At 37.4% G+C, this 27,962-nt stretch overlaps 1 protein-coding gene and 1 long non-coding RNA gene across 2 annotated transcripts in view; one reads left to right on the top strand and one right to left on the bottom strand.

The window, feature by feature from the left end:
* LOC116304331 (WD repeat-containing protein 17) overlaps nucleotides 1-19,807 on the top strand; it is a 20,673-nt gene extending 866 nt beyond the window's left edge. Inside the window, exons 2-30 of the mRNA XM_089039032.1 lie at nucleotides 2,091-2,760; nucleotides 3,013-3,314; nucleotides 3,811-3,924; nucleotides 4,221-4,275; nucleotides 4,683-4,774; nucleotides 4,896-4,978; nucleotides 5,054-5,140; nucleotides 5,443-5,531; nucleotides 6,189-6,264; nucleotides 6,957-6,984; nucleotides 7,450-7,574; nucleotides 8,072-8,121; nucleotides 8,355-8,507; nucleotides 8,986-9,116; nucleotides 9,959-10,084; nucleotides 10,991-11,146; nucleotides 11,521-11,585; nucleotides 11,817-11,892; nucleotides 12,650-12,828; nucleotides 13,098-13,197; nucleotides 13,609-13,748; nucleotides 14,354-14,465; nucleotides 14,986-15,127; nucleotides 15,903-16,005; nucleotides 16,799-16,900; nucleotides 17,345-17,440; nucleotides 17,542-17,603; nucleotides 18,039-18,145; nucleotides 18,220-19,807. Coding sequence (XP_088895158.1) covers nucleotides 2,091-2,760; nucleotides 3,013-3,314; nucleotides 3,811-3,924; nucleotides 4,221-4,275; nucleotides 4,683-4,774; nucleotides 4,896-4,978; nucleotides 5,054-5,140; nucleotides 5,443-5,531; nucleotides 6,189-6,264; nucleotides 6,957-6,984; nucleotides 7,450-7,574; nucleotides 8,072-8,121; nucleotides 8,355-8,507; nucleotides 8,986-9,116; nucleotides 9,959-10,084; nucleotides 10,991-11,146; nucleotides 11,521-11,585; nucleotides 11,817-11,892; nucleotides 12,650-12,828; nucleotides 13,098-13,197; nucleotides 13,609-13,748; nucleotides 14,354-14,465; nucleotides 14,986-15,127; nucleotides 15,903-16,005; nucleotides 16,799-16,900; nucleotides 17,345-17,440; nucleotides 17,542-17,603; nucleotides 18,039-18,145; nucleotides 18,220-18,339 — 3,741 coding nt within the window. The 3' untranslated portion in view covers nucleotides 18,340-19,807. The remainder of the gene's footprint in view (nucleotides 1-2,090; nucleotides 2,761-3,012; nucleotides 3,315-3,810; nucleotides 3,925-4,220; nucleotides 4,276-4,682; nucleotides 4,775-4,895; nucleotides 4,979-5,053; nucleotides 5,141-5,442; nucleotides 5,532-6,188; nucleotides 6,265-6,956; nucleotides 6,985-7,449; nucleotides 7,575-8,071; nucleotides 8,122-8,354; nucleotides 8,508-8,985; nucleotides 9,117-9,958; nucleotides 10,085-10,990; nucleotides 11,147-11,520; nucleotides 11,586-11,816; nucleotides 11,893-12,649; nucleotides 12,829-13,097; nucleotides 13,198-13,608; nucleotides 13,749-14,353; nucleotides 14,466-14,985; nucleotides 15,128-15,902; nucleotides 16,006-16,798; nucleotides 16,901-17,344; nucleotides 17,441-17,541; nucleotides 17,604-18,038; nucleotides 18,146-18,219) is intronic.
* LOC148906009 (uncharacterized) lies at nucleotides 19,630-27,962 on the bottom strand. Its single transcript, XR_016121534.1, has 2 exons — nucleotides 27,642-27,962; nucleotides 19,630-20,150 (listed from the first exon to the last, which is right to left on the bottom strand). It is a non-coding gene; the product is annotated as an uncharacterized LOC148906009 (long non-coding RNA).

The following is a 27,962-nucleotide window of genomic DNA, read 5'->3' as shown; positions in this document are numbered from 1 at the left end:
TTGTAAGGTTTAATTTTTTTCCTGTCATTTCTCACTAATGATAAAATGTAGCTGCTATAGTTAAGCTCATAGTCGTGAGAAAAATTCATTTTGATTGCTCATTTTAAGGCAGATGGGTTCTTGTCATAAAAGGTTTTTAAAGTTGTAATTCCCTGAAGATTTGAGTATTTTGAAATGGATTAATGAATATAAGGATTAATCAAAAATATTTTAAAAATATTTTAAATATATTCTTTCTTACGAATATGAAAAACTTTTTATTTCAAAAAAAAACTGTTTAAAATCATTAGGTGTATATGATAATACAATTTTTAGCTAAAACATATTTTCATTTTATGACAATTTAGCTTGTCAGACTTTGCTGAAGAGCACTTTAAATATAGATACTTGACTTCGAAGGCTTTTTGATCAGTGCAGTCCAAATAGTGCTAATTCTTTATTGGTCAAGGGTCTTATTGCTGGAAATGTGTTATGCTCTTATGCATACATTTACAACTGCTCATTTTTATACATAAAAATATAAATCCATATTTATTGCCATAAAAAATATCTCCTAAAACTCAGACTTAGAAAACAACATTAGTCTGTTTCGATGGGTGCAAAATCTCAGGCAAAATATAAAAATATAAAGAAAGTAATACAAGTATTATTAAGAAACTTCTCTTAAAATGTTCGGTTCTACACTAATAAAAAAAGTCCAGTTTTTGAAATTTCTAATTTCGTCACCAAAAATCTAAGTACCTGAATAAATGAACAAATGAATACACACATCACACCTAATAAAAATTACAACAATAACAACACTAGAACGAAAGAAAAAAAAATCTACCAGGTGTTGAAAAACCAAATTCCAACCAGGCAACGCTCAACTACAGAGTTAGCATTTTTATTTTAATTGCAATAAATCAAAATAGACCATGAATAGTCACATTTTGTTGGGTTACTTGGTGATATCACAGTTTCATAAATAAATATTTATCTAGATTCTAGCTGTCTTATGCTAATCTAATGGTGATTTTTTTAACATTTGAGATTGTAATCAAAGAGCAAGCTTAATACATTCACAAGAAATGAATATTGCATAGTTTACCGGTGGTTTTGGCAAAGAGGGAATTTACGAAGTGATGCAAAATATTGATAAAATATGATCAACTGGTGTTTACCTCCTGCTATAAGAATCTTACTAGATGCATAGCTTCAGATATTTCTTTTGTTTTGGAATTTGTTATCATTTTCATATACAAAACACCCAGCTAGCTAGTAAACAGTATGGCAGGAAATTAATGATTTCAAAGTTATCATGCAATCTTACTGCATATTAATGCAAATTGATAATTGACCAAGCAAAAAATTCATACTCTTCAAGCAGAAAAGGACTGCTTTTAAACTCCTTAAATTCCTTGGGAATTCCAATCCTGCTCCATGGGAGAGGTATGGATATTTTCTTGAACTACACGATATATACTCCTCAGACCTTCCCCACCCATCAGAAATTATAACTCCACTCTATTTGGGAGGTAGGGAGATTTTCTGGAACTACATTATTAATATACCCTCCTTAGTCCAGAGGCTCCCACCCTTGGAAATTTAAATCCATGGGGAGGTATGGATATTGTCTAACTATTCAATATACCTCCTCAGATCCTCCCCACCCTTTGCAATTCTAACCCCGCTCCATTGAGGAAGATATGAATTTTTTTTGGAGAAATATACGCTACCCTGCTCACTGCCTACCCCCTTTGAAATTGCAATACTCTTTTGAAAATATATGGCATGTATTTTCAACTGAATCCAACCAAATAGATATCCTAGGTTGGGGTGTAATGTTTTCCTATTTCAGACCATGTATCATTCCCTAGAGTATAATTTCTTTGTTTAATGTTACGCTTGGTTGCACATGAGAAGAAATGAATATGGATACAACTCAAACAAAATCCTATTGACTAGTGGTCTGAAATGGGAAAACGTTAGTCCCAAGCCCAGGAGATCATTATCTGAAGGATACAAAGCTTTAAAATGCCTTCTAAGATGAACTGTAACTATTTTTTGTAGATTTCTGTATTACTAAATATTTTCTATTTTCCTTACAGCTTGACCAGCAGTTCAACGAGTACAAGCTGATAAGTATCATGTCCGAACACAAGAAAACCATCACCTCTCTCTGCTGGCACCATTCTAATAATGACATATTTGCAACAGCTGGTGCAGATTGCCGCATCTGTATATGGAATGTTGCAGAGCAAAAAACAATAGCCATTCTCAACAGCGTCAAGGTTATTCCCACTTGTATTGGCTGGTGTCCTCATGAGGATGAAGTCATTGCATATATCTACGGACGTGGGCCGTTATACACTTGGAACCAGTTCTCAGCTGGAGGAGGAACAGTCTCCAAGCATCTTGACTCCATTTCCTTTTTCTCTGACATATGTCAATTTCGTTGGAACATGAAAAAATTAGGCAAGATTGCACTTGGTCATGCCGATGGTAGTATATCTGTGATATCGCCTGGCAACAGGCCATATAAACATTATTTAAGGCCTGATATGGTAGATGATCCTGACGATGAGGATCCAGTTACAGCAATAGAATGGGACCCTTTATCAGTAGATTATTTGTTAGTTTCTAATGCACGGCAGGGAGTTAGAATGATTGACAGTAATTCTATGAGTGTTATTATGAACTTTAAGCTGTCAAGTCTTGCAGCTAGAATACATACTTTAGCGTGGATTCCATCAGCTCCAGGCATGTTCGTTACTGGAGGTAAGTAGGGGTTACTGTAACAGCTACATGTTACTCAAAGCCATGGGTGATAGGGTAGTAGTTGTAAGAAAAAACTGGACTATATCATTTAAGAATGTGTCGACAAAATGATATGGCGTCATCATCATCATCATTTACTAGATTTAATACCACTAACTAAATACTTGTCAGTAGCTGTTTGCAGTAGTAACCTCCTGTATGAACTTAATACTAAAATGAATAATGGTGTACATGTAATCTTTGTATCTTTAGATACCCAAACAGGTGCACTTCGAGTATGGAATGTATCAAAATCTTCTCCTATAGCTAACATAAAACTTAAAAAGACTGGTTTCCATGCGCTGACAGTTATCTCATCCATTGGTGATCACAGCACTTCTAATGGTCATGTACAGACATCTGTGTCGTCAACGTCAGCTGCTTTTACCCCACCATCAGTACCAACGATGAACGACTTTGCCCTCCCACCTGCACAGATATTATGTACATTTCTTGATGGTGGTGTAGGATTATATGATCTTGGTAAACGGAAATGGAATTTTCTCCGAGAAATGGTTTGTCATTTATCATTTATTGATAACCTTATTAGAGACATTTCTATTCCTACAGTAGCATGTATTCTTACCCCTCCCCCCCCCCCCCTCCCCACAGTCAAAGGTTGATGCCAAATCACACCACCCTTCAAAAGTTTCTTTGAATATACCTTCCTCAAACCTTCCAAATAGCTTAGAAATTCTACACCTCCTTCATGAGGGAGGTTTAGACATTTTCAGGAGCTAAAATCATAAACCAACCTGGGTCAACTTTAGGGCATCTTGATCTTATTGAAACCCCTAAAAGATAATAATGAACCCCTGGCAGATTATGTAGTATGTGTCCGACAAGAAAGGTAGGCAAACCAATCTGGGTTTTTTTTGGTTGGCCAAATTTGTTTTCCGAACGACCTTCCCTGCATTGTTAGTATTCAGTATAACAGAGCTTTAAGATTGTTATTCCTGTACTCATATGATTATTTTAAGTGTTGAATATCTCTTTTATCTCGATGTGAAGGGTCATGTAGAGACAATATTTGATTGTAAATTTAAACCAGAAGATCCTGATCTCCTTGCTACAGCATCATTTGATGGGACCATTAAAATATGGAATGTCAATACTATGGCTGCTGTAAGTATTCCAGCCACACCTCTTTACCTCTTCCTTGGAGTGGGAGGGAGAGGTTTCTAGTATAGTTTTAAATTGTGTAGTTCCAAAAATTATCCATACCCCCTCCCCCCCATGGAGGAATTTGATTAAGACACCCCCCCACCCCTGGAAATTCCAATTTTCTTCCATACAAACTCTGTAATTTTTGTTTTTTTCTCTGACCCCCCCCCCCCCCCCCCCCCCCACATTTTTTTCAAGGCAACTGATAAAACAATCACAATGCTTCTCACCTGTTGTTTTTTTGTATAATTATTTAGGTAGAAACTTCTCCAGGAAATGAAGGCATTATCTATGCATTGTCATGGGCTCCAGGTATAAATTATTAATCATTATTAATGATTAACCCTTCTTAAACTTACTCCCCTTTCAAACTCAAAGGGTAAGCCTCAATTTTATGTGGAACTATTTTTTTCCATTATATACATTCATGTGTTCCAGTGAAGATCCATAGAATTTTACAAAGAGTTTGTATTGTTGAAGTTGTGCATTCTTTATTTTACCATTGGTATTTGTGAATGTTCTGAACTGAAATAAAGCTATCCCTGAGTGAATGTGTCTTCAATCATGGAACACAGTGGTATTTGACTAATTTGAAAGTCGGTCTATTGAATTACAGTACCTCTGCTATTGGCTTGTAACTTAAGTTTGATTTTTAGTTGGTAAAATTGAATGAAATAGTCTGACTTCTAGTAAATATTGTCTTGCAATATTTTCTATAGGTGATTTGAATTGTATCGCTGGTGCAACAGCTAAGCAAGGAGTATTTATCTGGGATATTACCAAGAAGAAAATTATCAAAAAATTCACAGAGGTAAATAATATAATGCTGTTGATTAGTTAATTAGATTCCAGAAAATAAAGTTTATTATAAACTTTCATTGAAATCCTTACCTCAGTGTTAACATTAATCTGTTTTTGTTCTTTATATTCAGCATGGTAAAAACAGTGTGTACAATGTGAGCTGGAATCACAAAGACTCCCAAAGAATAGCATCTTGTGGTTCTGATGGTTATTGGTAAGACTGTTCTATCAAAGTCTATAATCTGTAGTTGCAGGAAATACTTACACTACTGAATTATTGATTGTTTAGTGTTGTAAGGAGGGTGGATGGCTCACCCATCAAGAGTTACAAGCATCCTGGGGCTGTCTATGGCTGTGACTGGAGTTTAAATAACAGGTATGATGATGATGATGCAGTATGGTGATACATGATGGTGATACATGATGATGATACATGATGATGATACATGATGATGATAGATGATGATGATAGATGATGATGATACATGATGATGAGATGATGATATATGATGATGATACATGATGATGATGTTAAATGATGATGACAATGATACATGATGACAATGATACATGATGATGATGATACATGATGGTGATACATGATGATGACAATACATGATCATAATCATAATTGGAACTCTATAGCTAAATACAGTATTTCATTTGCTTTTGATGCAGGGACATGTTAGCTACTGGTTGTGAGGACAAGAATGTTAGAGTTTATTATTTACCTGCTAGTACAGATATGCCTTTAAAGATTTTCTCAGGTAAGAATTGGCTGTCCATATATCCACCCATCCATCCTTTCATCCCTCTATTGATTTATGCAGCCATCCATCCATCCATCCATCCTACGCTATCCATATTATGTACACCATTCCTCCAACCATCCACTTATCCATTCATCTATCCACTCTCTCCCCACTCTCCCAAATCTCTCCATGGGTGCATCCATCCATGGATCCTTCCTACACTATCCATATAGCATTCCTCCAACCATTCACTTATCCATTCATCTATCCACCCTCTCCCCACTCTCGCAAATCTCTCCATGTGTGCATCCATCCATGGATCCATCCTACACTATCCATACAGCATTCCTCCAACCATCCATATATCCATTTATCCTTACCCTCCTCTCTCCATCCATCTATTCCTAGCTTAATTCATTATCCACTTATGCATTCAACACCCCCTCCCTCCTTTCGTCCTTCCACTTCTCACTTTATTCGTCCGTCTGTCCATCCATCCATCCATCCATCTATTCATCCACCCATGCATTGATCCTTTCCATCCCTTCTATCCTTTCCATGCATTCACCCATTCACCCATTCTTCCTCTTATCAATCTGCCTACCAAAATATTTATTGACCTACCCAACTATTTCATTAACCCATCCATTTACAGTATATGTTTGGTTATAGGACATACTGCTAAAGTATTCCATGTCAAGTGGAGCCCTCTCCGAGAAGGTGTACTGTGCTCAGGATCAGATGATGGGTAATAATATGATTACGATTAGTCACTTTATTTATTTACTTTTTTGCTGCCTTCCAGCTATGGCTGAAAAATGTGGAAAGGTATGCATCACTTGAAGTGTTTATAAGAATTACAGTACTTTCAGCACTACTATGTACTTTCCATACTAATCACAGTACAATTTGCAAAAACTTACTAAACTGCTATAAAAACATTCGTAAAGCAGTTTAGAAAATTTTTTAAAAGTAATACACTGTTCTGATGTTCTGATGTTGTGTGGCTGACGAGCACACAAAAACTAGGTCTGCTCCTTCATCTTGTAAGGCAGCACGAATTCAGTTCAAAACAAAAGGTCAATTTCTATAATTTCCTTCTATAAATGCATTTCATGTGCTTTTATATCTTTTATTGTAGTGAACTAATGACTGGTGACCTCATTTTCTTGCACTTGTTAGCCATTATGAGAAGGGTGTATGATCAAACAAAGGTCAAGTCTCACCACTAAACACTCACTACAGCTACCATGTCTGCTACCAACTTATGACTTCACTTCTACTTAACCATATCAATGTAAAGCTGTTTGTCTACAAGCTCACACATAGCTTTATTATTATTATTATTATTATTATTGTTATTATTATTATTATTGTTATTATTATTATTATTATTATGGCAATCATGCTGACAGCTTTGTTTTGACTGACATATTTCAGAACTATTAGAGTTTGGGATTACACACAGGTGAGTGAGTATAGAAATTATGCATTAAACTATTTCATTAAATTTTGGAAGTTATCTTTGGCACATGTACATCTAACCACAATGGCAATGGTAGATTACATTAAATAATTGCCAATCAGTCACCAGTCACGATCACAGGCCAAATTAGTTGCTCAGTCGTACCTAATTTCTGGCTCAATGTTACTGGTCAAAATGACCAGCAAGGGAAAGATTTGACCTGGCAAGACCCAGTTCTTGGCAGACATATTCTGATGACAAGGAGTTATCTGAAGCCCTGGATTAGTGACACTGATGTTATGGTGTTGATGTATGTTAATGATATATAGTGGTGATGAACATAGTGATTATTGTAATGTGATATTTGGTGATAATGATAGTAATGGTCATAGTTATGATTATGATTATAATGATGATGATTCTCATATATGTGTTAAAATGCTTGCTAATTTCTTGTTTTCATTACAGGACTTTTGTGTTCTCTTACTGGAAGGGCATACTGCACCTATCAGGGGTCTACTATGGAATCCAGAAATCCCATATTTAGTTCTGTCAGGCAGTTGGGATTACACCATAAGAGTGTGGGATGCAAGGTGAGAGAAATGTGACATTATATTCTTTTAAACTGAAGAGCTGTTACATTATAAAACTTATTTATATAATAAATGGTTAACACAACAGTGTTAACACAGGAAGCACAGGTGGCATAGCATGCTCGACTCTCGCTAAGGTGCCCGGGGTTCAAGTCCTGGCAGGCTCAGTGTCGTATAATATGAGTAGAGTTGTTTGTTGTCTCTCTCCTGTGATGCTAGGGTTTTTCCTCCATGTTTCTGGTTTGTCCTAAAAACGGCCGAATCACATTTTACAAAATAAAACTTTTGAAACCATTGCTGCAGTGAAACTCCTCACACTTTGGGGAAAAACAATGGATGTTTCCTCCTTTGGGGAAAAATATCTTGTCATGCAAAAATTGAACTGCCCCTGCATTACAGATTGACTGCCTTGAAACTCCAATGTAGAGTGTGAGGGTGAGTCCAAAGATGGATTCTTAGATGTTGAGTTGATTTATTGAGCTAAATGTTGTTTACAGGGATGGGACATGCTTAGATGTAATCAGAGACCATGGAGCGGATGTGTATGGTAGGTGGATAAAAAGCCATATGTTACATTACCTTATTGGATTTTTCTTAATATAAACTTTGCTTTAGCTTCATGGTTGGGATGGATGGGATGGGATGGGTGGATGTTTGGGATGGATAGGATGGGATGGATGGATGGGATGGGTGGATGTTTGGGATGGATGAGATGGATGGGATGGGATGGATGGATGGATTAATACATAATTGACTAATTCATATTTTTTTTAACTTGAGGTTTAACATGTCATCGGTATCGTCCCTTCACCATTGCATCATGCTCCAGGGATTCTACTCTCAGAATATGGTCACTTAGTCAACTAGCCAGTCCATTACAGATTGGTGTATTAGTGCAGTCTCCATGGTCAGAGATTATTAGTCAATCTCTAGGTAAGGACACACAGACACTGGAAAAAGACGGACACTACCAGACATAGACAGACAAAGTGATAAGTAAACACAAAGATTGATGGACAGACAGACACTACTAGACACCAATAAGACAAACAGACAAAGTGATAAGTAAACACAAAGATTGATGGATAGACAGACACTACTAGACACCAATAAGACAAACAGATAAAGTGATAAGTAAACACAAAGATTGATGGACAGACAGACAAAGTGATAAGTAGACAAACAGACAGTGGAAATCATGGATCCTAACATGGATGGACGGAAAGACAGTAGTGAAGTGAGGTACTACCAGAGAAACACATGATTGAGACAAAATGATTAGTAAACAGAGACAGTGAAACAAGGCACCTGATGGAAGAATAGACAGACAGACAGCTAGATAAGGGAGAAGAGAGACATATCTCCTATCTCGTACATGTCAGTTTATTGGTGTATTTTTTCGTCACTGCAGAAGAAGCCATGGTAGTTCACGGTCCACCATTACTATCAGGGAGAGCATCACGTGATCTTAAGGTGGATATTGACAAGTCCTTAAACAATGCTCACCAAACAGCCATCAAGCTTTTCTCTGACTTTTTCATGGTAGGTTTGACCATTTGGGGAGTTAAGATGGTGTGGTGTTGCAACACTCCCTCTCGCCTCTGACGTCCAGGGTTCAAATCCCAGTCACCCCATGTGAACTTGGATGGTTCTCTTTCTGACTCTGAGGGTTTTTCTCGCCCTCTGGTTTTCCCTCCACCCTCTCAAATCAACCCAAACAAATTCATACTGGTAAGAGCTGTGCTCCGGGGACATACATGGACTGTATGTAGTGGTTGCCAGAAGTGCCTCACATGCTTTTTGGTTTAACCTCGTTGAGCTGCACCACTGCTGTACTTGTGGTGGTAATTAGTGATGACAAGGTTTTTTTTGGAGGGTTATTTTGGGAAAATTAATGCCAGCCTAAATTTAATATTAAATTCATTTATTGAAGTTTCTAGTTGTTCTAGCACTTTTGCACTAATTGAGGACACATTTTCACTCACACACTACCACTACATTTAATGCTCTGTGCATGCAACACTTGACAGACATGCTGATTTTTATGGTGTTAGGAAAACAGGAGATATCAGAAAAAACCCTTGTCACATAGGAGAGAACAACCCAGCAAACAAACCAACTCGCATACAATGCTAGCTTGGGCAAGTTTTACCTTAGTACAGAATGACTACTTTCAACCTGCCAACAATGGTTCTAGGAACAATTATACTAACCCTTGTTACATGTTTGGAGTGAAGGAATATAGCTTGTTTAATGTGCTAACAGCTCTTATACATTGCATTATTTTTTGACCTCTGTATCAATCTCAAACTCTAGATGTACTGTCTTCCCTAGTTTCTTTTTTATGTTCTTTCTTAATGTTACCTTTAATATTGAATCCTCAGCCACCTTGTGGTGCCAAGAATCTTTGGGATTTAGTGTCTGTCCTCACTGATGAGGATGATAGTCTACTGCCTGCTTCATACAGTAAAGGAATCATGCATTCTAAGCATTTAGTCAAGTATAAAGCAGTGAGTACTTGCAGGATTGTCATGCTAAATATGATATATGATGTATATAATGATGGTAATCCATGTTGTTGCCAATAATAATGGTACATACTGTCATTACTGCTAATGCTAGGATAGAAATTTGCACATACAGGTTTTTGAAAAATATATGGCAGGATAGAAATTTCCAAGTATTTTGTATAACCTTACAAATTACTGCTACTGTGATATGATGATACATAATGATGATACATGATGATGATACATGATGGTGATGATACATGATGATGATACATGATGATGATACATCATGATGATACATGATGATGATACATGATGATGATACATGATGATGACACGTGATGATGACACATGATGATACATGATGATACATGATGATGATACATGATGATGATACATGATGATGATACACGATGATGATACATGATGATGATACATGATGATGATACATGATGATGATACATGATGATGATGCATGATGATGATGCATGACGATGATGCATGATGATGATACATGATGATGATACATGATGATGATACATGATGATGATACATGATGATGACACATGATGATGACACATGATGATGACACATGATGATGATACATGATGATGATACATGATGATGATACATGATGATGATACATGATGATGATACATGATGATGATACATGATGATGCTACATGACGATGCTACATGACGATACATGATGATGATACATGATGATGATACATGATGATGATACATGATGATGATACATGATGTTGATGATACATGATGATAATAATGATAAATAATGATCATGCATTATGATGTTGATAATGTGTGGCATATAAAATATGATGATATATATGTGTATTTCATTATTGAAGTGTGTGTATGATATATATTTTGTTGTTCCTTTAGTCAGAAGCTCAGGAGATTGAAACAGTAAAAATATCTCGACTAGGATCAGGATTATCTACTAACAGTCAAGATGAGAGACTCAAAGATGCAGCCAATATCCATATCAGAATAGGACAGCTACAGAGATACTGTGAGCTAATGGTAGAACTAGGACAGGTAACCTACAATGTTATCATTTCTGGGGTGGGGGGGGGGGGGGAGTTATAGTGATCGGGAGGGTGGGCAGGAGAGAGCAAGGGGTATAAAATGTTGCAGCCAATATCCATATACAGTAGGACAGCTACAGAGATACTGTGAACTAATGGTGGAACTAGGAAAGGTAACCTACAATGTTATCATTCCTGGGGGGGGGGAGGGGTTCTAGTGACCTGGAGGGGTTGGCAGCCAAGAACATTTCGTTAACAATAAAAGTATTTGTACATAACAGTTTCTGAATTTACGAAAGGGTTTCCAAAACCCTGGTTTACTTCAGTATTGTTGTTTATGGATGTTATTAATGTTTATTAAATACCACCCTGATTTAATTATAGTGGGACAAGGCACTTGCTATAGCACCTGGTGTATCCATGGACTACTGGAAAGAACTAATAGAGAGGTAATCTATCCTTTTTATGTTATGCTAGCATTGGTAATCATGTACTTTTTGACTAGCTGACAATCCCTGACTGTTGGCCAATGTTCTGCCAAGGTTTGGTCAAGCATCCACCTCTTGTTGGCCAACAGACAGCTGACTGTCAACCGAATGTGTTGGCTGGTCATAAAGTAAATGATTATGCTAGTTTGCCATGTTTTCATGCTCTCTCATATTTATGTTAACTTCTGGCAGACGAGCTGAGCAGTTAGTAAAAGAAGATGATGATGCTGCCATTCCTTACTGTGTTGCATCAGGAAATACCAAGCAGGTATACAAGATCTCTGTATATGTGGTGGGCTCCCTGTGTCCTTTGTTGTAAAGTGTAGTGTTATCATGTTATAATTTACCTTTTCATCATTACTGTTATCATGTTCATGTATCTGTGATTGCTCATCATATTTTGATCAAAGCTATGATGAAAGCTATGGCACTGCTAACTCACAGATCAAATTGGAATTTTGTAAAAAATGGCAAACCCAGGAAAAATGGCCTAAAATCCAGGGATAGAGTGCATGCAGTCAAACATAACTGTGAGTTACTGCTGTTTTTTATATTCTGCAAACTCAATGACTCAATGACAAATTTCAATGATTTGTTGTGAAATTGTTTTACATGAAAGGTACCGACTGATTATTTTTTGATTGATGGCAACGAAAAACCAAATTTCAGTATGCAGCTTGTAACTAGCAAGTTTGCAGAACATAAAAAATCCCAGTAAAGTTGGGCTGCAGGAAGACTAATCCAGGGAGAGACCTAACAAACTCTACTTCCAATTCCAGGAATCAAACCCAAGACCCCAGGGGTGACATGCAAGTGTACTACCGTCACATCACCCTTGATTCCCTTGATCATAAAATATATTAAGGCTAATGCTGAACAAAAGGAAACTTGTCAATGAGTATTTTATCTTGCTAAGACACATAATAGAATCAAAACTCTCATGACCAGCTTGATGCTAGATAATATATTAGCTGAAACATGATGTTTGACAAGTCAACTGATGTTTCATATTTTTTGATTGACAGCTGGTGTCATTCTACACATCGCGAGGACAGCTCCATGATGCATTCCTTGTAGCTCAGGTTGCATGTGAGGCAGGGTTTCCTCATCGGCTGGACAAGAATGCAAGCAAGTTACCTGATTTGAAAAGAAATGATCATATGTTGCCTAAGATACAGAGTGACATGGCTAAACAGTACCAGCCGTAAGTATTTAATTATACTAAATGTATTATCTGTACCATACAGCTGTTTCATGGCAGCTATGTTCCTGGGGGGGGGGGGGGGGGGAGCCGTCTGGGGCATGTTTTGGGTAGTAAAATCCATTGTCAATATGGAGAAAGATTTTTTTCTTCCTAGCTGCCCTTAAAATTGGCTGAAATGAAGCTCTACCATTCGTTTGGGTTATATGGGGATGATGGAAATAAATTGTTCATCTGATACGTTCTGATTGAATACTGAATGTTTCTTTCAGCTTATTACATTCTACCAGTAATACTCTAGCAGACTGGTATTACAGCAAGGGACAGTGTGTAGAGTCTGCATGCTGTCATCTATCTGTAGGGGATGTCAAGGTAAGATGTTCACAACAATATCCTTGACTACACTCATACATATACATTATACTCCATGGCTCAATATAGCTGCCTACCAAGGGATAATATAATTATATTAATAGTAATAATAATAATTATTTTATTTTAGCGCATTACATAAATATCTCCATGCTCTTACAGTATAGAATTCAATAAATGAATAATATACATATATAAATACAATGAATATGTAGGCCAGATTTGGCTGATGGCAGAAAATAAATCGGCCAAGGCCAGGATACAAGGTGTAACTTTGTTGTGGCATGTTATGTCACACACAAGCAGCTGAACACAGGCCTGGCCCTTATTTAGAATAACTGCTGGTATGATTCTAACTATCCACTCGCCATTTCCCTCCATAGCTCTAATGCTTTTTAATGTTCTTTGCAGCTTGCCATGTCTAAACTGGTTCGTGGTAATGAGCTAGAACTGGCTGTCGGTATGGGTATTGTACTACAAGCTACTAAATACCCTATCATGCACTGTGCTTTAGAACTACTCTCTTGGAAGTGTGAGAAACTAAATAAATGGTAAGTATGTCACCACTATGAATCTGGACATTTACAGGCTACATACATAGTCCCTATGTTGTCAAGCTTGCTTCAGGGAAGTACCTAGAGGGTCGGGAGTTTTGTTTTAAAACTCTTTTAGAATGATTGAAGTTGCTTTTTCATAGCAATAACAATGTGCTCCAGCCTTCCTTAAATAATCACTTAATCTGCTCCTGTGCTTGCAAAAGTCCTTAGATCAGTTATCGCATGAATGTAAAAAGTATTTAAACATGCTAGGGCATGTCCATGTAGCTTGGAGGATTGGCAAAATATATCCAATCAATGCTCCATTTTACAGTTCCATTCAGTGACCATGAATTATAGTTCCAAGTGGAGGTTGGAGCTGCTGCGCATGATAAAAAGCATAGTTTTGCTATGCACAAAAACTCCAGCCCTCCAGCCTCAACTTAGACCTATTATTCGTGATCACTGAATGGAACTGTAAAAAGGAGTATTAGAGTGTACAGGATGCTCTTTCAATGGGGATGCTTTGATACAAAACTGTCACTAATGGCACCACCAGATTTTCTCACAGTATTGTAAAGCTTTTCCATGTGTCTAAACTTATTGTTGGGTTGGCTTAGGAGAGAAGCACTAAATCTTCTGGATCTTATACCAAAGAATGTAGAATACCTTTTAGCGTTGTGTGCAAAATGTCAAGGGACTCCAGCTGAAATCAATGAACTGCATGGAAAGGTAAGAACAATCTTTATGTATCCTCCTCCTGTTTGAACTCAGTTGCACACAAGGATGAGAAGTGGATCCAGGGGATGTCTGGCCCAGTTAGTTTTCCTTTTGACATTAATTTCACGCTTAGAGAATGATGGAGGTGGCTGAATGAAAGCGGTAAAAATATTTTTAATGCTCTTTTTGGTTTTAGTAATCATTAAACACTAATACAGTAATATGTACTGTGAGAAAGGGTTGCTAACTGCTCCATTCTACACCTCTACCTCTCAAAAAAATACAATAGCTACATCTCCTTTGATCATTATTGGTTGACTCCCGAAATGAGTTTAAGGGGGAGGGGAGTGGGTCTATGTAGTCGTGAAGAAATTGAGTGTTACTAACATCAAAACCATGACAGAAACAGTAAGCAATGTAGTTTATAAACATGTAAGTGAGAGTTAAATACTGAGAATGTAGCCACGTACATTGTATGTCAAGTATGAAACAACTGTGTGAATAATATCAACTATTATATTGATGTCGACAGGCTGGTTTCCCAAGCCTTGAAGAGTGTTTACAGAAGGCCGAGGAGCTCTGTGAACAAGAGAAATTCTTTGATGCCATGAAATACTACTTGCTATCAAGCACCCCTGAACTGGCCTTGGACATTGGTCTTAACCTTGCTAGAGGTGAGTCACACACTATTGCTTAGTTATATAGCTATGATTGGACACAACACTATTGTGATCACTACATAGCACTTCTGTACCGTGGAATGAGGATGTTCATGGGCATTGTTCGCGCACATCCTTTCTACACATGAATTTAGTGAGCGCGCGCTCATTCTTGATGACGTCTTTCCAATGTTTTGATAAGCAGAATCTCATAAAATCGTCTTTTATCTCTTATAGCTCTAAAACGAAGTTAAACACCCCCTTTTTATTTCGTTTTTTGAAAGTACTCGGTAATATCTAACTTTAGAGGAAAATTCAAAAAAATCTGACTAAACTAAGTCCGGGACCCACATTTTTTATTTGTTTATTTTACTTCTAGTATGATGATCTTTCATCATGCAAAATTTCAAAAAGATCTGACGATGGGATACTTTTGCCCATGAACGTGTCCTTAAGTAACAGTTTCAAGACTCCAGACACTCCCTCCAGAAGCACTTGATTCGTTTCTACCCCACCCTGTCTAGGATGTGCGAGAAGTAGGAGAGTTTAAAGCGGCACACAGGGAGAGAAAGAGTAGGGACTATGGGGAACACACAGACGAATGAATGACCTGTTGCCAACAAATCTACTCTTCCTCTTGCCAAGTGCAGCATCAAACTCACAAGATGTTGGGGGGGGGGGGGGGGGGGGGGCTGGAGTAAGTCTGTAGGGAAAAGAGGGGCATTGACAGTCTATGCTGTAATCGGAAATTTGCACTTAGATTTAGTTATTTGTATTGTTACCTCACCAGACGCGATGGTCAAGCAATACTGGGGCCTAGATGATGCTCTCAAGATAGTACAACTGTTATCCTGTATCAGGAGTGACAGATTATCACAGAGTAGAATCAACAAGTAAGACCTCTCTCTTTCTACACACTACTCTGTATATACAGTAATGTATAGTACAACTGTTATCCTGTATCAGGAGTGACAGACTGTCACAGAGTAGAATCAACAAGTAAGACCTCTCTCTTTCCACACACTACTCTGTATATACAGTAATGTATAGTACAACTGTTATCCTGTATCAGGAGTGACAGACTGTCACAGAGTAGAATCAACAAGTAAGACCTCTCTCTTTCTACACACTACTCTGTATATACAGTAATGTATAGTACAACTGCTATCTTGTATCAGGAGTGACAGACTGTCACAGAGTAGAATCAGCAAGTAAGACCTCTCTCTTTCTACACACTACTCTGTATATACAGTAATGTATAGTACAACTGTTATCCTGCATCAGGAGTGACAGACTGTCACAGAGTAGAATCAACAAGTAAGACCTCTCTCTTTCTACACACTACTCTGTATATACAGTAATGTATAGTACAACTGTTATCCTGCATCAGGAGTGACAGACTGTCACAGAGTAGAATCAACAAGTAAGACCCCTCTTTCTACACTGTTCTCTGTCTTTACAGTGACAACTTCAACAAAAGTTAAATTTTACTGCCATTACTCCCTGTAAGGAGCTCTTCCGTGAGGTTTACTCCACACACCTGCACTACCACTACATTCACTATGTACAACACTCAACTCGTGTTTATTTTTACGAAGCGGAGGAGAACTTATGTCAAGTGAGGGAACAGCACAACAAACAAACTCAATTATGCATAATCTATTTTATTGTATCATATCTTTACAGACAAAGACAAGAGCTAGTGGCTCTCAGTACTTATATTGGAGCACTACTAGCCATGAGAAGGCAGTACAAACCTATTGTTTATCCTCTCCTGAAGCAAACAAGGTGAGTAACAAGAGCTAAGTAAATTATTGATGGCTCTTGAACCAAGGAGCACCCTTGAAGTGGAAGGGGATTATAACTTGATAGGCCTCTCCGTCTACACCTCATACCCTTTCACCTTTGCAGTCTATGAGACCAAGAAGTGAAAGCTGAAGTCACGATAATCGTAGTATAATTTTGTGTTCTTGTTTAGGCTTGGTGTTAAGATTGGATGCTTTTATCCGTGTATTTTAGGGTGTGATTCCCGCCTTTCCCCAGCCTAAGATAATAAGCCCATCATGAGAATCAAGGAACACCATCAAAAGTGCAGGGGGCTTAGACTTTGAGCATTGATGGGAGCGGGAGGCAATGGGGGAAAGTCCCTCAATAGGATTTCCTTCAGTTCCTGTTTTCCCACATTTCTTTTGTCATTCCTTTTAATTGTATGATTACTGTGTCAATTGTCAGGCATCTACTGCATCGTGACAAGATCGAGTTAGGAGTGCCATCATTACAGATACAAGCTGAGACAGAAGCATGGCTTGCCTTCAATCAACCTGCAAAGTAAGATCATCTATTTATTACTAATAGATTTTACAAGAATATTGCATAAAACTATGAAATACAAACTGCATTCTTTCTTTCTTTGTTTCTCTCCTTTCCAGCTCGTCGAATAAACCCACACCAGAGCAGACTGCAGTATGGGAAAGATTGCACAAACGCGCAGGTACAGATTATTTTTATCCTGTGATATACTAGCATCCCATCCAGGAGGGGTAATGACTAGCGATATTCCAGTCATGCTACGAAATGCAGAAATGCACCGGCTCTCTTGTCATTCTCACTCAGAACGGGCTTTGCCTATGGAGTGTCCTTTCATTTTCTTTGCAGTAAACTACAATGAGGAACTCTCGAACCGTAAACAGCTTTGAGTTTTTTACTTTTTCTTTCTACTGTTTCAACCCTCTAAAATGAAGCCGATTGAGTTCAAATACACTGAGTGATCCAAATATATCTTATTTCCAATCGATTGCCTCAAGGGATGTTTCTCAGTCAGTATGCATTTTAAAAAAGTGACACAAAACTCGAAGTGTTCATGGTTCTAGTGTCCTAACTATAGCATACATAAGAGAGTAATACCGTTGTTCTTGTGGTTAACCAGGAACACAACAGAATGATCTAGAGTGTGGTTTAGACATAGCAACAGGGTCTCTTCTACCATCACATACCGATGTACAACAGTGTTATTTTACTGGTGAAAGAATCAAGGTAAAATACTTAATATAGTTATGCAGGTATGCTGCATGTTTTGACTTGTTTTCATATCTTTGTTTTTCTTCCAGGGTACTGCATATGCACTAGAGGATGGGAAATCTTTCATTTCTCTGAACCACGCCCTCATGTGGGCAAAAGTCCATGCCTTTTCACCCCTTGGTACTGGGACACGCTTCAATCCCTTCTGATTTACTCATTGGTTCAGACTATATGCCCCATATTGGGGTTTCTATTACCCCTCCATTGGTAGGAACCACGCCCTCATGTGGGCAAAAGTCAATTACTTTACACCCTTCGGTACTGAGACGCGCTTCAATCCCTTCTGATTTACTCAGTTTACTTTGGTTTAGATCATGCCCCACACTTGGGTGTGCTTCGATTCCTTCAATAATCTAAACCACATCCTTCGTGAATCCATGTAAATACCGTTACACCCCTTGGTATATTAGGATGTGCTCTGATATTCATAAGTATATATGAATAGGGTCGATAACAAACACATATCGAGTGTGTAAATTATGTGAGAGGGAAATTGTGAACAAAAGCCTCAACATATAGGTCGTACTAGTTTATAATCAAGCTTGAATCTTATCCTCTTTGTAGATAATGGTATACATATTTAGCAAATGTTTTATCGTATATTTTAAATTCCTGCCCCTAGCCTTGTTGAAATCTTGCAGGATTTCCCCTACTCCTCCACTCCTAGGTATACATTTTGCCTTTCTCCATTCTTCAATAGACATCTTGTCATCCACTACCCTATGCACTGTGGGTTAGCTTTGTCATACCGCGTTTCTTCTATTGAATCCGTGGGGGCTTATTCTTTTACAGTGCTTGTGGACTGGGGACTTAGGGGCGAGGTCAAAACAATGGTGGTGGGTACCGGTACATACCCCCTCCCCCCAGCGATCTGTTCAAATTGCTCGATACTGGGGGTCTGTAGCAGCAATTTCTATACACAAATACGTTTTTTTAGCATACATGCAGACAGATAGTCCATTTATTTCTGTAATTGGCTTTTAGTTTTGGAGATATTTGGGGACAAAATCTAAGATTTCACTTCCAGAGGTGGTGGGTACCAGGTAACACCACCCCTCCCCCCTAAATCGGGTCCCGTGAGAATGACAATTTTTTTACCCTCATCCCTTATTAGAAGGGGGGACTTATTAGAACCTGGTGGCTTAATACATTTTCCAGATCTTTTGAAAATTCATAATTACTGTTACTCATAAGGCTCGACAGGTGAAATGACTTTCAAAGGCCTAACGAGGGAAAGGACCACATCGTTCCATAGAGGCGGGACCCTTTAGAGGCTGGGGGCCTTATTTAATTTTAGGCGCCTCGGAATGGGGGCTTATAAGAAGGGGCCTTAATAAAAGTTGGGGGCTTAATAGAGGAAATACGGTAATGAAAATGTAGTCGTATCATGTACTTAACGCCTTTTCCATTTTGCATTCATTCCTATTGATTTTTACATGTTTGCTGTTTTATACTATTTATTATTTCAATCCCTACATTGATCATACACCATAAATATATGTTATTTCATATCGGTTTTCTTTAACATCATCCAATAGTTCACATTTATTATTTCTCTTGTGTAAGCTTATTTAATGTATTTTTATGTCGTGTGAATTAAACCACAACTTCCCATGATCTGGACGAAGTATTTACGTAAGAATCCAGTTTCCCTATTACTATGATGCGGCAGCCCTGTGTGGTTCGTGATATGTGGTCGTAAGGGTAACTTTGCGTTCCCTAGTGACCATAAATCACCTTGATTCAGGGTAGGTCTAGCCTTCGCAAGACTGCTACCCACCCTCTACCCCCTGGGGGATAAATCTTCCCAAGGGGAGAGAGGACGTATGCTAAGTGATCCCGGTTTTGTTTAATTTCTATGTACCGAACCAACACCTTTCGCTTGCTTTTAGTTCGACCCACTCAGCTGCTCCGCTGCTTTACTTGCGGTGGTGATTAGCGATAACAAGTCTTTTCTTTTCTTTATCATGCAATGAAAAAGAAAAATGGTTAAAATACATGTACCTGTACCTTACCCTGCGAGCAGAGTCTCCTTTTAACTCCTCTACGGGCGAGAGAACGAAAGGTACCTGTACAACCCTGCGAGCAAGGAGACTCTGCTTGCAGGGTACCTGTACCTATCCTCCTCACGCGTAAATGGCACATAGGGCCTGGTTAAAATATCACTAAATATATAATAGAGTGAAGTCATCAAACCCGTGAAATAGATATTAGACTAATACACTTTAGTAGACCTTAATTCCATTGTTTTCTATTGTGTCTATTTGACTATTACACGTTGACTGCATTTTTAAAATTCACGTTAAATGCTTCACTCTACTATGATAAACGTAAATAAATAAAGCCTATTTTATTATAAAACTTAGTATGATAATAAATTTAAATATCAATAACGTATTCATTATATTAAATAATATTAATGATAATCAAATAATATTAATAATAAATTGAAATACCAATGTATTAATACTTATACAATACTGTTGATTGCTACGGTAAAAACGCCTCCACCTTCTTATTCTAACGTAAACTTGAGTATCAGTAATTAGATTCCTAAAAAACAACCAAATAACATTTAAAGCAAATGAAGAAGAAGAAAACTTAAACGCTTGTTAAAAAAAGTTTTAACTGCGGTATTAGAGAGTTTTAGATTGACTTTATTTCTTCCCGCAAACGGCAAACGTGACCACGTTTTCATCGTTTCCTGTATTTTACTTTACCTTTTATAAACCTTTCTCACTACACACAATTATTCTTTTGTTTTTCTACTACTTGGATTCTTTTGCAACTCCTTTTCAGTAATGTAAAATACTTTTTCACTGGTCAACTGACGTTTGGCGTAAATCTAAAACTCTCTAATTACGCTTCGGACGTTCTTCCTTCGTTCTCCGTCTAAGGCCCGAGACGTCATTACAATTTCTTATACATTTAAAACAGTGCTATTAGCCATGCATCTAGCGATTTTTTGTTTTAGAGTCGCATTTTATCTAGTTAGATTCAAAATGATTTTTGACGAAGACCTTTTTGAATAGTCTAGTTATATTACTTCTTAAGAACTCGGTGAATTCCTTTCGTGTTAAAAAAAAACCCTGCTTTATGCGACGCAAATAAAAAATATTTACATAACTAAGTTGCGCAAAATTATATCCTAATGTTTGTCGATCATTGTAAAATACTACCTAGTTAAAAGAGCGTACGCTGCCCTGATCAGTAATGAACACATAATTACTATCGGCTACGCAAGATACGTATAGGAAAGACGCAAGTAAAAAATACTAAAATTACAAAAACTCAGTTGCGCAAAATCATATCCAATGTTTGTTGATCATTGCTAAAATGCTACCTAGTTCACAGCGTACGCTGACCTGATTAGTAATGAACACACAACTTACTATCGGCTACGTTAACTTTCTATAATCCTCCCTCTTCTGGACTGAACATAAGAAAAATAAATTGATATTGATTGTTGAGGAGAGAAGTGGATCCATAAAAAGGAGAGATCAATGCTAACGTGTTTTAATTTTCAACGAAAAAACTTGTTCATCACTTCAGTCTAGCTTGAGATTTTTTGCTACATGCATTAGAAATATTCTTGTTTTTCAGGGGAGACCTTCACACTGTTTGCTTTTTTGATTAAAATTTTGGCAAAGATTCTTACAGGGGATTTACAGAATGAAATTATTGAGCGAGTTGCGCAAACACTGGACTCGGTTATCAGGGCTGTTTTCTACTCGTATTCGTTATTCGTTCTACAAATATTAATTATCAGAAGTAAGACAAATGCTCAAAACTGGAAAGTTGGAAAGTTTATGTATCTTGCGCAAAGTAGCTCAGTTGCTGGTGCGCACAGTTCCCAGAGAATGCAGAGTCTCTACTAGTATTGATTTAAACAGTTACAATAGCATAGCGGCTCAGATACACTTTGAAGTTCCTTACAACCAAAAGAGGAGCTAGCGCGAATGCATAAGTTATCTTTAAAAGGATAGACTAGTGTTCAAAGATTATCGTGTTGCCATCAGAAAGAGTTTTTCTTTTATCTTTTTAAAATCGTAGCCGCGAGCATTTATATAAGAATCAGTTGAATCCGCCGGCCAACGCCCCCTGATATATAAAAAATCTCAACAAGAATCTTTGCTCGACCTTGAGTCTGTTGCATTCCTTTTTTCCTGCACATATGGATTTGTCATTAGTTTTCGAGGCGGAGATTCGGAGATGGACATGATTTCTGTATCCCATAAACTCGATATTTCTAGAGACAAATCCAGAATTCCCCTGAGGTGTTGTTAAAGAAAAAGAGACGAAAGATTTCCTCGATAATGGCGGGCATCCGGCCGCCCGCGGAACAACAGACAAGCAGAACGAAATCCTAGGGTGAATTTGATGAATTCGTTCTCGAGTTTTAACAAAAGCGTGCCTAACAAAAGAGAATAATTCGCATTTGTTGGACATGTGTGCTACTGATGTGATGGAATGGTGCACATCTTGACGCGCGATGTTGTTCTGGTATGGACGAGTGTCTGGTCTTCGCTGCTGGAGGGGTCTAGCGTATGAAAGACCACCCTTAGGCTGTTACATCTTGTATGCACGCCCGCATACACACGTCTAGTACAGCTAGAGTTGAGAAAAACGAATGAAGAATACAATAAAACTATTTCCACAACAAGACTTTGTCCCTTGATTCAAAGGTTTTCTCCAGTTTTCCTCTCTCCACAAAACCTAACACGCTCTGAGAGTTACGCTGTGCCCTGACTTTGATCAGCCCAGAGGTTTCAAGGTTCGATGAAATTCGAAGATATAAGAAACCAAGAAATGGTCTTTTGGTCAATACACTGAGCATTTCGATTCACAGTTGTCGCGCCCCGCTTCCCCGCATATGCCAGAACAAGAAGATTGCACTTCATATTCACACAGAAGCACAGATGACACAACTCTTATATCTAAACTACTGGGTTTTGAAGTGTCTCAAAATTTAATAGAACAGATTGCGTTCAGTGTTCAGTATATATCAAAAGAGTGCAAGAGGGTCAAAAGAAATTTGCGCGCATTGGCATGTTTAGACAGGTTATATTTGTCTAGAACTGTTTATTCATTCAGCCATCCTTCTCTACTTCCTTTCTTAGAATTTACTGCAACTGGTTCTAGCGCATTTGAGAACTGCGCAGCTCGCCTAAGTTGACTCTTCACTTCTAACTTAATCCGACACTCATAATATGGTTCTTTCAGCACCATTCGAACTTCACTACATGTTGTTTGATTTTCCTGAAGATTTTTTAAATTTCATTTAGATTTATTGATTTTATTTGTTCATTAACTCTTTACAACGAAAGGTAAAAATATGCAGGTAGGATTGAAGACCATTGAAAATAAATTTAAAATTAAAAAATATATAAGTTACAACCTAGTAATTCAGACCTTGTTGCATGAAGACATTATCAAATCAAACTCATTTCATTAATTCAAATCAAGAACAAACTATAGGGTTATGAGGACTGGCAAATTGAGCAAAAGGTTTTTCATTTTATATTTACAAACTACAGTTGTTATTAGTGTAAGCTTAGTCATGTTTGATGATTTCGTTGCGGATGCATGAATGCAATCGGATTCCTATTTTTTCTAACTTCAATTCCCTTCCACAACACAAGTACAACTCAAAGTGATTATCAAATTAAACCTTTCTCTCGCGTAGGATAACAAGTTTGACATTCATTTTCTTTGACTTCCATTGATCAAACCAACCTCTGTATTTCATCAACCCGCAGAGTAGGGAAGACAAGGGTGTACCTTTCCTGGACGCCATGACATGATTCAAGTACACTTGACACTGGTATGGCTAGATCCGCTGATAATCAAGGGTACTCACACAAGCTGGTTAATTAAAAAGAGTTGAAAAACAAGCTTAACTACCACGTTTAATTACTTTTATCTAGGTTTATCATGATGTGGCCAGAACTATTCCACCCAGACCATGCTGTTAGACGGCCTACTTTACAAGACTATCAAATCAGATTTAATACTTAGTTCAAAGCTCAGTCACTCCTCATGACAGAGCGGTTTTCAGTTTTCTCTCCTATCACTGTTTATCTCAGCAAAAACTATATTAAATAGGTTTGGAAACTATTTATGCGTTATTTAGCTTATTGCTGACGAAATATTTGTTATCGTAACGTCCAAAATAGTTCTCATTTATTGAATTTCTGTTCTGTTTTTATCAGTTTTTTGCCTTGACTTTGAGATTTTGAATTATTGAGGAATCGTTAACTTCTTGAGATGATAACGGAAATAACATTATTTGTAATGGCATAAATCAGTCTCAAGCCGAGGTATTTAGTCTCGTGCAGGAATGAACTACTTGGCTCTGCTAGGATGCGTGAAGCAAAACACGTAGGCCCGCCTAAAGGTTTGGCTAAAAGGATAGATAGAATAAGAGAGAAAATGGAGGAATTGGAGGGGGGGAAAAATGAGATGTTGAAAAGGAAGAGAGAATTGAATTGCAGGAAGGAGGGACGCGTGAGAGAAAGAAAGAAAGAAGTAACCAAGCAAATGAAACTGTAAAAAGTGAAACGCGCCAATATCGATTACTACATCATCATCGTCTCTGCCAGTGCCGGGGTCGTTCAAACTTCCTGAAAAAATGTTATTAAACATCCGTTTGCGACTTTAAACTTGTTCGACAAACGAAATCAATATTATTGCATCGGTAGAGAAATGTTTTGATAACACTAAGTGTCTGAACTCACACCGGCTTGGCTCGTGTATCGTTGCATGTAATGGCGACAGTATTGCAATTGCTTTGTGATACACATGAAGAAGCCCTCTTTTTTCAACGGAATAACATCAAGTAATTGTAGCTGCACCTTAGCTTAGAATCATATTTTTCAAGTTCATCGAAGAACGGCAGAGTCGCAAAAAGATTTGCCAAGAATTTAAATTTCGTTAAATTTGAGTAGCATGTTGACACCTACAATGGTATTCCAAAAACATCTTTAAGAATTCCACTGGAATTTGATTTCAGTTAACATGAGATAACAATATCTCTATGAGAAAACCAAATGTTAAACCAATTTCACCAGTTTTTCCCTGTTTTCTTTTACAGAGATAAAAACTACGAGTCAGACTAGCTTTACGATAAAGGCATTGAAATTATGTCGGGTTAAACTTTGTTTATCTATTTTGTTTCTTCTACTCTTAAAGAAAGAAATGGCTGACGCCATGACCATTAAAATTTCTCCTGATAAAAATACATTTAACTCAGGGCTCAAGAAAATGATGATTATCTTTTTATTATGACGCTGGCTTCCTATATCAACTCGCTAAGGTATAATTAAATTGTTAACGAGCTTTCCTATAGTTTTCAAAACATGTTCACCAATGATCGTCATGAAATAATGAGGAAAAGTCCGTGAATGAAGAACCCCTTCGAGCGACCACCACGATACCTTCCCGAACAGCTTGAAAAACAGAACTTTGATTTATAGACTCTAAAATCGGTATAATTGTCCCTGTAATGTGGTTTAAATCGAAAAGAAATCGTCGTTCTAAGCACTAGCAGGGTGTATATGTTCTTGTTATCAGATAATGTGAAAAAACATGTGTAATGGTTTTGTTAATGACCACCAGAGAGAATCCATCATCATTCCATGTGAGATGGCATAGCATACACAGCACTAGCTTTTTTTCTTTTTTTCTTTTTTGAACGACAATATTTCCTTATATTCATAAAAGTACTCTTAACAATAACCGCACAAACAGGTTACCAAACTCGAAAATACTGCTCGTGCTGTGGTATGAGCTAGAGAAATTTCTACATAGTTTCGAGACAGTTCTTTCTTGCATGGATTAAGGAGTCTCGAAGCTTCATCATCCCTCGCACCGAAACCGGATCTTCCCTAATTGTTTTAACAGTTTTCAAAACCTGACACTGCAGGATTGTTTTAGAGAGAGATATTTTCTATTTCCGATATGTCTTCATCTCTGAATTATTATTCTAACATCAATCTTTAAAGAATTAAACCTTTCATGAAAGTTTTGAGTTTTGCAACCAAAGGAGGCAGTGGATTTGAAAGAGCTTTGTTTAAGCTAGAAAGAAGAACAGCAAAATTGTTTTCTTTGGCTCAAGGCAGTTAATTTCCGGTTAATACCGTGTTGACAAGAATTATTTTTATAGTTCCAACCGACGTTTATAGCAGAACTGCTACAACTTTATGTAGTCATCACATCGGATCCTTTTTCATCGAAAGACAATGATGCGACAAGTTTCAGTTATGCCTATTTTTTTCTTCGCAAACAAAACCCACACAAAACTGGCCCCTGATGCAAAATTATTTTCTTTTACTAACAGTTTGGAATCCTTGAACGCCCATAAAGAACTCAGTAGTGTTTTATAAAGTCATCATCATTGAATATTTCTGAACATCGCAGACAAAAACGCTGATTGCTATTGCAGATTGGGGCGACCAGTTGGCATATTGTCATCTATCAAATCTAGGATTTCATAAAAATCTTTCCTGAAAAAAAAAATGCTCTCATCTGGTCCACAGATGCAGAAGTTAGAAATGTGCGGTTCTTGTAGCAATCCTCAGATAACATCAAGTTTTGAAGCAACTGATTGACCTTCGTTTAACTTCAAACAGCGCACCGAACGATCATTGTCGAATCATTGCCTTGCAAAGCGCGTCGAGCCCCCAGATTATTACATGAAAAAAATATTTCCTTTCTGTTGCTGAATAACTGAAATGTTTCCTCAAAAAATTCTTCATTCGGTTGCGTTAAGTAGATCTGAACTAGTATAATTCTAAGTTCTTCTTTTGATTTCTCAGTTACATTCTTTTTGGGGGGTTTAATGGTTTTCACCTTAGTTGGTTGGTTTGGCTAACGATGGGAGGGCTGAAGATCTACAACTGTCTTTTTAGCAGCTTTGGCACTCCCGCCTTCAAGTCTGCACTCATCTACTGTTGATCAAATCTGTGCGCATTCTATAGTATAACTATTCTTTAATATTAAAACTAAGTAGTTTAAAATTAAAATAAGATCAATTTTAGTCGAAGCTGAATTCAAGGTTTGAAAAGCGCGCGAAAGATGGTTTAGAATACGATCGATGAGATCATAACGACACTGAGTTTATTTAAAAAGGAAAACATTTATTCTTTGACTAAGTACTCAAGGCGTCAAGTCTGTTACAAAGTATTGCTTTGGATGACGGAGGAAAACTTTAATTGAAAATTCAAAAATACTTCAACCTCGAAGAACTAGAAGAACGGGCGGAATAGAGCTTGAAATGGTCCTGGGGGACATACGCTAAAGTGGCATTTCGATATTATCAAGTTTAGTTTCCACAAAGTTTCAATTATTTGGTATTAATTTTAACTCAATAAGCTTATCTAAGACTACTGTTTGAAGTATGATAATGCCCTATCTCAAAATCTCACTCGTGATCAACTAGAAACAGTCTTACCTTGAGCTTTGTATATAAATATATCTTGACGACATTCACGGTTTCATGTTCATCTCAGAATGTCATAAAGTATTATCCATTCATGCCATTTTTCACTTCGATTTTGTAGATATTTTAACGTTGTAATAAATTCCAAACCCTCACTGCTTCTTTTGTGAACGTTACTATTTTTAAAGAAGGATAAAAAAATATCGAAAAAGATTGTAAAAAATATTTCAAATTTCAGCTTTGACGTTGTACTCATTGTTAGTGTTGAATGCAAACGTGCCTCCGAGAAACCATTTTAGTGTCAATAGTTCCTTGCAAACTCTGACAAACCAT

This window comes from Actinia tenebrosa, unplaced genomic scaffold (genome assembly GCF_029948245.1).
Source record: "Actinia tenebrosa isolate PJP-AT-01 unplaced genomic scaffold, QUT_ActTen_1.0 PGA_scaffold6__47_contigs__length_16458017, whole genome shotgun sequence".
NCBI classification, from domain to species: Eukaryota; Metazoa; Cnidaria; class Anthozoa; order Actiniaria; family Actiniidae; genus Actinia; species Actinia tenebrosa.
Note: the sequence above shows the minus strand (reverse complement) of the source record. Positions and strands in the feature narration are given on the sequence as shown.